This window comes from Vicia villosa, linkage group LG6 (assembly GCF_029867415.1).
Source record: "Vicia villosa cultivar HV-30 ecotype Madison, WI linkage group LG6, Vvil1.0, whole genome shotgun sequence".
NCBI lineage: Eukaryota > Viridiplantae > Streptophyta > Magnoliopsida > Fabales > Fabaceae > Vicia > Vicia villosa.
Window position 1 is genome coordinate 149,308,721 of NC_081185.1, and position 10,349 is coordinate 149,319,069.

Sequence of the window (10,349 nt, forward strand, 5' to 3'; positions counted from 1 at the left end):
GGCAGTAACATTTTTCTATACAGTTGTTATTGTTGAGTCATTTTTATGCTGATCACTCCTGTGGATTTTTGTGGTGTGGAAAAAATGACATTCACATTTTTCTAAACAATTGTAATTCTTGAGTAATTTTTATATCGATCTTGCTAATAATCCCAACTTCCCAAGTCAATTCCCTGAAAACCACGACTTACGCTCAATAACAGAGCCCGGTTATGTCTGAGGGATTATTGACATGCTATATCAACAACTTTGGTCATTGACATGAATAAGATTATATAATTTGATGTGAATAAAATGGTGTCCAGATGGGGTTTATTTTGACTTCAAACAATTAACGTGGAAGGTTTGTCATTTCATTATGGAATGGATTTTTATCTGAATATACAAAGGAGACCAATTTTTTAACAGAGTTTATGTAAATTGACAATTGTTTTTCAGTGCTACTTTTTCTATTAACCTAATATTCGTTGCCTAATATTTGTTAATCAAATGTATGTTTATTAAATCACTTATTTTAAAGTTATATTAATGTAATTTCAGTTATGAACTCATCTACTTTCACGTTCTTTTACTCATTGATCCTGAGTATAAGTGTCAAAACCAGTTTCTGAAGCTTAGAAGTTCAGAATTATAGTATTTTTCGATAACTATAAATATAAAAAATGAAAATGCCAAAGAAAGATCAATTTTGGAAAATTGTTATCTTAGCAAATAATGATGCTATTTGAAATAAAAAAAGTACAAACCTGATGCGAACTAATTATAAGTTGACAAACTCTAACAGAAAAGATTATGACTTGATAAATGCCAATAATAATATACTAGTACATACATTACATTACATAGTGAATCACTCAAAATCAACACTGATTGAGTTTAGGGAAAGAGGTTAATAATCATTTACATGTAGAAATCTCAAAGTTTATGTCAATCTTTGATAAGCTTCATCTATTTCAACCTGATAATACTTGAGCATATTATTTCTTCTCTTTTTCATTGTTGCAGTCACCAACTCTCTTTCCATGTCAAATGGATATGGATCTAGTATGACATCTTTGATTTGTTCAAATCCCTTAAGCTGGTACATTCAAAAGGACAATTAAAAAACTTATGTTATAAGCACTTAATTTAACTCTTTATCCAAAGCTGTTATATTCACAACCTATATATGTTACCTTGTTTCTCGCAGCAGTCAACTTCAACTCACATAACACATATTTCTTGAATTGATCCAGACAACATAGTTCAGAGAAAGGAGCCACATAGCCATTTGAATATGCCCATTTCTTAGTGATTTCTTCATTTGGAACCACTACTGCCACTAGCACTGACTTGAAGCTATTTCCATAAACCCAAACCTTACATAAAAACACAAAAATAATCACATACCTATCAAAACTTTTAAAAAGGTTTTAAACGAATCAACCGCAAAAACGGCCGCGACAAAACGGTATCGAAAAGTGCTAGTATCGATACTGTTATTTTTTGTTTTTATGATAAAGAAATTGTGGTTAATTCACACCAAGACAACCGCAATCAGTATCGTAACACCTATACCAACCGAAATTGCGAAAGCCTTTATGCGACGCGACTGCCACCATTATTTAAAACCTATTAATGAGTTTATGAAGATGCTTACATCTTCTACTATTGGAGTGATTCCATAAACATTTTCCAAATGTTCCAGAGCAATATATTCTCCTTGAGAAAGTTTTATAAGATTCTTCTTCCTATCAATAATCTTAACAACACCATTAGGTTGCATTTCTCCTATGTCTCCTGAAGATACAAAACAATATCACAATCATCTTCAAAATAAAAGTTGAGGTTGGAAAACTTGGACATGAAGTTTCAACTCAACCTGTGTGAAACCATCCATCTCTTATGGATTCCTTTGTTAACTCAGGGTTTTTGTGGTAGCTAGTGAAAACCGTTTTCCCTCTAAGACATATCTCACCACAGGAAGGATTTCCAAGAGGATCGTAACCCATTTCTGGCACTTCTTCTAGCTGTAGTTCATTGTATACTGATACAGGACCGACAGTACCAAGCATGCACATTTCATCAGGATATGCAAGAGTAGTCGATCCACAAGTTTCGGTCAAACCTACATTAACCATATACAATGTTACTCGTAATTGAATGTAATCACACGTGTCAGACATCTGGTACTTTTTTACATGAACTTTGGATGTGCTTACCGTAGCCTTGACATACAAACGCGCATGAAGTAACGCGCAAGAATTCTTCAATCTCTGAACTCAAGGGTGCACCTCCGGCTATTATTAGTCGAACACGTCCCCCTAAACGAGCTTTGACCTAACCCGCCAACGAAACAAGCTTGAGAAGGGCGAAAAATTTAATGAAGATTTACAAAAAAAAAGGAGAAACAAACCTTTCTAAATGCTAATAGATCAGCTAATGGTGATGCACTACAATGTTTGAATCCTTTGTTCATCCAACCAAGTTTACTGCATAAAAATATAGATATGCAGTGAAAAAGTCACACCAACTCACAACATTGTCACATAAACAAAATTTCACTTTAACCAATTATTTTAACAAAATTATTCAATTGTTACGTAATAGCAACTTACTGTTTGTAGAGTAGGCCAAAAACTGTTCTTCTCAGTGGATTGAGCTCTTCAACTGCTTTCTTGATACCTAAAACAAATGTTCCGTTATGTCAGTACAACTGATAATATCGATAATGTTATGTTGAACATTTTACTCAGACTCGAATGTATGACCTCGAAATTGTGAACTTACCTTCGTAGACCTTTTCAAAGACTCTAGGGACCCCAGCAAATAGCGTCGGTTTCAATTCCATTAAATCATCCCTCAATGCGGTTAGATCCTTCATTCACAAGCAACCCCATAAATTAAAATTTGTAAAAGTAAAAAAAGAAAACTTTATGCATGAACATACATACCCCATGGTAGTAGCCAACAGAGGCACCCTTATGAAAAAAATACTCCTCGATTGTGCGATCAAGGATATGAGCCAAAGGGAGGAAGGACAAATACACATCTTGAGTAGTCATCTATGCAAAATTATATACATGTGTTAGAAGTCAGAGCATGATATTCTACGTAAGACGTCTCACAACAAAACTATTAGACTATATCGACGTTCTCACAGCAAAATCACTTGGCTGTATCGACGAGGACTAATTATTATTGTGTCACTTTACAATTGAAGCAAAGAAAAAATGGCATTTACCTTTTCTTCAAATTGTTCCATGAAAATATCCATTCCTCTTACAAAATAAGTAATGTTTTCATGAGTCAAAACAACACCTTTAGGGTCTCCACTTGTTCCACTTGTATACATTATTGTGCATATATCATGAGCTTGAGGTGGTAAAATGGTTGATCTGTTTTCTTTTCCCTACAAGATAATACCAAATTTAAATTATCAAGCGCCATTTTACTGTCTCGATAAATAGTTTAGTCGCCTATTGCAGTAATCCACAATTCAGAGGACTAATTAATCCCTGCAGTTACGTGCACATATTTATGTACTAACCATGTGTAAGAACTCTTCCCATGAATATGGTTTAATCCCAATATTGTTTGCTTTATCTTTTTCTTCATTTGTTAAAGAAGTGAAACAAACCATTGCTGTTTCCACACAAAAAAAAATTAAGTTAAATTAAGTGTTTTTTAACACAAAAACTACGAAATGTCGAATTATTCGTATTAATTACCTCTCAATCGTGAAGAAGATTTACAATCAGGATTCAAAAGCTGAAAAATAATTAATGTACAATTATGTTAAGTATAATTAGAATCTCTATTTGCTTTGAATTTATTTGAAGTAGTTGAAATTGAATAACTCTTACTTGCATAACTTTCTTATCTTGAACAAACACAAAATCTATCTCTGCATGTTCTATGATAAAATTTACAGCACCAGATCCTGCATTTGATATTTAAATTAAATTGCATCAAATAAATCAATAAATATATCAAAAATTATTTAGCTGATAAAGTAAATATATTAACATTTTTTTTACCAAGGGTATCATAGAGAGGCACACAAATCAAACTATGAGCACAACAAGCCTACATCAACATAAACAAGTTTATGATTATGAATTATGATAGAAGGAAAAAAAATAGTGAGAATTTTATTTAGAAATTTGAACCTCCATTGCTACAATCCACTGAGGACAATTTGATCCATAAACTCCAATTCTTGAGCCCTATAATTGAAATTACCACAACTATACATTACAAAATTCACTATAACAAAATTAAAAAAAAAAGTTGTTTTGAATTCAAAGACTTACAGGTTTAGCACCAGAAGCACGTAGAGCAGAACCAATATGCATGACTTCATCATAAACTTGTTTATATGTCTTCCACACATATGATCCAAACTATATAATAAAATTAAATTAAAATCAATTTCATTATCTTAGTCTACATAACATGGACACACATAAATAATAAAAGTGCTACCAGTAACACCTTGTCCAATTGACAAATGTTATATTTTCAGGTTGAATATCATGTCTCAGGTTCGAACCCGTGACCTCATAATTGTATATGTGAATGTTAGAAAAAAAAATACCTTTCCGCCAACAAATTCACGCCATCCCAACATTCGGTTTTGAGGATATTTTTTGACTGCGACACTACAATCATACAAAACAAATTTCAACATAATAGTTTTAAAAGTCTAATATTACATTGATTGTGACCGCAATCTATATACCTGAAAATATCCCAAGCAGTAGTTAAATGAGGATCGGACGGTGGAAATTGATGTTCGGATAGAAGGTTGCGATAAACTGGACCAACCGACAGCTTTCCATTTGTACCTTCTCTTCCTTCTTCAACCTTTGAAGCAAAACTCTTCATTGTTGTTTATTATTAGTATGAAACTTCAGCAACACATGCACTTGTTAATGTCTTACAACTTAGTCTTTATTTTTTGTGTTTTATGAAAGACCTATGAACATGATGAAGAGTTTATATTACTTATATACTAGTATAGTACTGCTAAAACAGTTTGAGCAATAAGTTTTTGCATAAAAAGAAAATGATCTTAAAACATTTCTATAAAATGGTTTTATGTGTACCATTAGTATTCTAATTCTAACTACAAGCATAACGTGGGCCTTGGCCGTGGATTTGCACTTTACAAGTTGTGATTTTAAAAAACAAAAGTGAGTTGACAATTTCGAATTATGTAATAGTGTCACTATCATGAAACCAGACCCTGTTGTCTAAAAGCAAAAATGGAAATTCCTGCCCACGAAATTTAACCAACACTTAACCAAATCAGAAACCAACCCATCTGAGGTAGCTTCTTTTAAACTTTCAAGGTAGAATCATTGAGTGGCACACGTATAAGGGTAGAAGGGTAGATAGATAAGACAATATTTTCGATAGAACTCATAAATCTCTTAGCCACTATGTGAATTTTCAATTTTGTCTATTGCTTTCGTAGATGCACATCCAAAAATATATTTTTTTTAAAAAAATTTATTTTGTTCCGTAGATGCATCTATGGAAGCGTTAAAAACATAGTGTATTGTATATTTAAAATGAACTTATTTCATTTCAGTAATTCTTTCGTTGATATATCTACAGAACGTGTTGAAAACAAAGTGTTCCGTAGATGTACTTACGGAGCAGTCTGCTATATTTTCAAATCATGTTCATTCAACTCAAAAACTCAATTTTTATTATAAAAATGTAAAATTAAAGTAATGCATTTTAAAGACAATAGTAAATGGTAGACAAAAAAAAATACATCATATAAATAATGTCGGTCATAATGTCGAATACATTATCAAAGTAACATACATAATTAAAATAAAAATACAAATATAAAAAAATCACATACATCACTACTGTGTGTGTCGGACATCATCCTGCGCCTCTCCTCTGTCTCTGGCCCCGCCTCCGCCTCTGCGTCCACCACGCCCTCTGCTGGCTTTGTCTCTAGAGTCAAGTGCCCCACCAGTCCTGGCACAATGTCTATGGTACATAAATGCCTTCTCTGCCAATCTAATCATAATATCCACCACACGCCTCTACTCAGAGCCTAGGGGTGTTTGCGGTGCAGTTTGGACGGTTTCGAATATAAAAGTCATCTGAACCGCAAGAGAAAAAGACGTGAGGTTTGGTTTGGTTCGATTGACTTTTAGAAAAAAACCGAACCAATCCAAACCAAATCAATGTGGTTTGCTTCGGTTCGGTTGGTTAGGTTTTTTACAAATATTTTATTGAGTCATACATACACATATAGATGAAAACATAATTTTATATTTAGTCATTCATACACTACCAAATAACAACAAAACTCATCATATTTGGACAACAACTTTCCATTTAATATGTAAAACTTAGATTAGACAAAAGTGAAATAATGAACATAAAATAATAGCATAAAATAATATAAAAAATATTATAATGAAAAAAAAAAGAGATTAGTGAAGATGAAAAAGAAGGTACATAAGACATGAGAGATTATAGAAGAAGATGTGCGACAAAAACGAAATTGAAAGAGGAAATATTTGCATAAAAACGAGAAGGTGAAAAAGAAAGAATATAAGATAGTAAAGATTAGAGAAGAAGAAGTAAGATGTATGTGGGGAAGATGACGCGATAACTCTATGAGAGATTTGAGAAGACTGAAATTGAAACCATAAGTGTAAAGATGAGAAAATTGTTCGTAATCATAAGGCTAATGTATAATAGGTTTAAGTTTGGTTTCAAAGTGAATTAAGTAAAATTTAGATTGTAATATAATGCGGTTTGATTCGGCTTACAAAATATAAACCGCAAACCAAACCATGCAGTTTGGTTAAAAGATGACCCAAACAAATTCGAACCAAATGCGATTTTTTATGGTTTCGGTTTGGTTTGGTTTGCGGTTTTCTATTGGGTTGGTTTGGTTTTGAACACCCCTAGCTCAGACCCCTCATGAAATAAACCATCTGCAATGGCTCCCAGGCCCGTGTCAGATATCTGACGATATCGAGTAAGAAGATCCTGAGTGTGGTCCAACTCAGCCTAATGAGTCCGCAGAATCTTCTCGTGGGCTGATTTGGTCTGGTCTGTGGCTTGATTATCCGTTTTACATATCAAACAACACCTACATTGTCTCTACACTATATTTCTATAACTATCCAATCATTTCTACACCTAAATATCAAATTCCAACTCAATTATACAAATACTCTAAAATAATTCGAAAAGTCAAAAACTTACCGATTAAATAGAGTTTTGAACTTAATAGAATGTGTTAATAGTTGATGTTGACAATGTCGACCGAACTCGGAAGAAAGAAATGCATTATTGAGAAAGTTTGATTTTTGAGGTTAACAGAGTATGAGTTAAAGAAGATGAAAAGTGGAGAATGAGGGTGGGAAAGAGTCTGGCGTCAGTTTAACGTCAAATGCTTCCGTAGATGTATCTACAGAAGCTTCTGTATGTACATCTACGAAAGAAAACAACGTTAAACAAAAAATGATGTTTTTGAAGATGCATCTATGGAAGGTGGAAGACATTTTTATCAATTCACATTGGGTGGGAGATCCATGAGATATAGTGAGAAATTCTAGATATCCTCTCAATTTATTAAAAAATAGAGATGTATCTTATTAATGTTTTATTACTGTTTTGGATGTATAAAATTTAAATCATCATTACTACAAAATTAACATTTCACATACATGTTAGAATTTGAAATAAGATTGATGAAAATGGAGAATTTAAATGTGAAGAGATAAAGAGAATGAGAGGGAATATAATTGAGGGTGAGAAAATGCACTTAGTCTCATTCATAATACCACCAATATATAGAGCTGTAAATATGGGCTACCCAACCCTAAACGGGCCGGCCCTAGCGGGCCCTGGGCTTTTCAGGGTTGGGCCAAAAAGGCCCGGTAAAATATGGGTTCGAGATTTACTACCCGAGCCCGGCCGTAGATGGGCTTCGGGCTATCCGACCCTAAATGAGTTTTTTTTAGTTTAAAAAAATTAAAATAAAAACTCTATAATATTTATTATAAATAAAATAAAAAATTATGTTATTTTAAACATAATACATTTTTAAGTACTATATTATCTCCTATTAATACTATAATGTGTTTTAAATACAATATATGTCTAAATTGTATAAAATAATACTTGAATACTTATTATAAGAGAAAAACTAATGTAATATGATGAAAAAATGTTGATTATATTAATGTATAATATTTAAAAGAGAAAGATTGAATAAAATAGAGATAAAATTTAGTGAAGTGAGAAAAATCAATATGCTATTTTGAAGTAAGATAATATAAATATTAATATATATTTTAAAATTTATAATTATGCGGGCCTGATGCGCTACCCACGGTCGATATGGGCTAGTCCTAATGGGTAGCGGACTTTTCAGGGCTGGGCTAAAAAGGCCCTGAAAAAAATGGACTATAATTTTAAGGTCCAAGTCCTATAATTTTCCGGGCCTGACGGACCGGCCCATATGGGCTAGCCATATATATATATATATATATATATATATATATATATATATATATATATATATATATATATATATATATATATATATATATATATATATATATATAAAAGTGGATTGAGACACAAACAACAACATAACATAATTGAAAATCTAAAATGATTAAAAAATCTAATGAATATTAAATAATTAAAAAATATAATAAATATTAATTCAAAATTGATTCAGAAAATCGATTTAAAAAAATGAGCAAAAGTAAATTCTAAATCAAAAAATTTAAAATGTCTTCATATATTCAAACCTGCAACCAAAACAAAAAGTCTCAAATAAAATTTTTTTGCTGCACATTAATAGATTTTTTGTCTTGTGTAATTTCAAATCTCCATTTTCCATATCCAAAAAATAAATTGTTTTATTGTTTGTCTTCATTCCAAATTTTCATTTCCCATATTTGAAAATAAATCGATTTATGTTCTATCCAGATGCCAAATATTCCATTCCCATATTTGAAAACTTTCATCTTTAAATCTCTTTTTCAACAAATGTGTTTGCTATACAAAAATAAATAAATTATGCATATCAATAAAGACAAAATTCTACCGAAACTCTCAATCCAAGGCCCTCTCCAGATGAGAGAGCATATTTCCCCCCCAAATTATAAAATAACCCAGAAGCTTATATTCCCCCAAATTAAGAATAAAGCTAAATCAATACAAACCCAAATAAAAACTTTAATGTTTTTGGGTAATTAGCAACCTAGATTCATTTGCAAGAATAATATTACCCAGAAGAAAAGAAGATGAAGAAAAATAACACATTTGTGAGTGTTTAATCGTTAACAAATATTCCCTCCATTCTATATTATAGTAAAGTTTATCTTTTCAAATTCATTGAATAATTAATGTATCTGGACTATATATAGTCCATTCAGATATATTAATTATTCAATGATTTTGACAAGGTAATTTTTGTTTATAATACACTCTAGATATATTAATTATTGAATGAATTTAAAAAGATAAATTTTGCTTTAATATGAAACGAAGGAAGTATTCGTTATTGTATATGATATCAAATGAGACTTATGTAAAATTTAAACACACACTTATAATGGAGAGAGAGAGAGAACAAGATGAAATGATATTTGTAATTCAACTCTTTATAAATGATGTTGCAAAGCATTCAATCATGTCTTTATATAGGCTTTGTAGTAGACATACTTAATGCCTAAGAAACTTACTAATTAAGAGACTAAAACTATGTTTACGAGTATGGAGGGGAGAGAAGAGGAGGGAAAGGCTTCTGAAAACGAAAATTTAAAAAAATTTAGAAAAATATTTGACATTTTTTGAAAAAATGATTTTGTTTAGAATGATAAAAGAGTCATTATCATTACTAAATTAATAATTTTCAAAATACTATAACAACCTAAAAGATATTTGAAAATTTTATGTAAGCCCTCCAAAACCCTCCTTCAATACAATTTTTGAGTTCCTCCATTTTAGGAGGTTTTTGGTGTTATTAATAAAATCAAACCCTCCAAAACCCTCGTACTCAAAATCTTTCTATTCTTTTCACCCAATTCTTACTATTTTCCTAAGCCCTCCCCTCCAAACTCGCAAACAAAGCCTAAATGAATAAGAAATTTGAGGCGGTGATGTAATGTACTTTCTTAATCTATAAGCTTATCTATCTTCTAAAGTGTTCTAGTAACTATTTATTTAATTTCAAAACTTTCTCAATAATTCTAGATGTCTCTTGATTTAATTCAACATGCCTCTCTTAAATTAAGGTCTCAACTCTGTCATTCCGGGCATCTTCTTCAACTTATAAATAGGGGTGGAAATAGACTGAGTCGAGG

The 10,349-nt window shown here is 31.5% G+C and overlaps 1 protein-coding gene across 1 annotated transcript; it reads right to left on the reverse strand.

Annotated features, from left to right (window-relative positions):
- Window positions 1–802: 802 nt before the first annotated feature.
- Window positions 803–4,966, reverse strand: LOC131610453 (long chain acyl-CoA synthetase 1-like). The gene is made up of 18 exons (XM_058882407.1): window positions 4,724–4,966; window positions 4,580–4,643; window positions 4,296–4,385; window positions 4,152–4,208; window positions 4,020–4,068; window positions 3,846–3,922; window positions 3,711–3,750; window positions 3,530–3,624; window positions 3,224–3,391; window positions 2,934–3,044; window positions 2,770–2,857; window positions 2,598–2,664; window positions 2,396–2,471; window positions 2,202–2,319; window positions 1,862–2,107; window positions 1,640–1,779; window positions 1,176–1,358; window positions 803–1,078 (listed from the first exon to the last, which is right to left on the reverse strand). Exons 1-18 carry the CDS (start codon window positions 4,867–4,869, stop codon window positions 923–925), a joined length of 1,971 nt encoding a protein of 656 aa, XP_058738390.1. The 5' UTR covers window positions 4,870–4,966; the 3' UTR covers window positions 803–922.
- Between the last annotated feature and the right edge of the window lie 5,383 nt (window positions 4,967–10,349).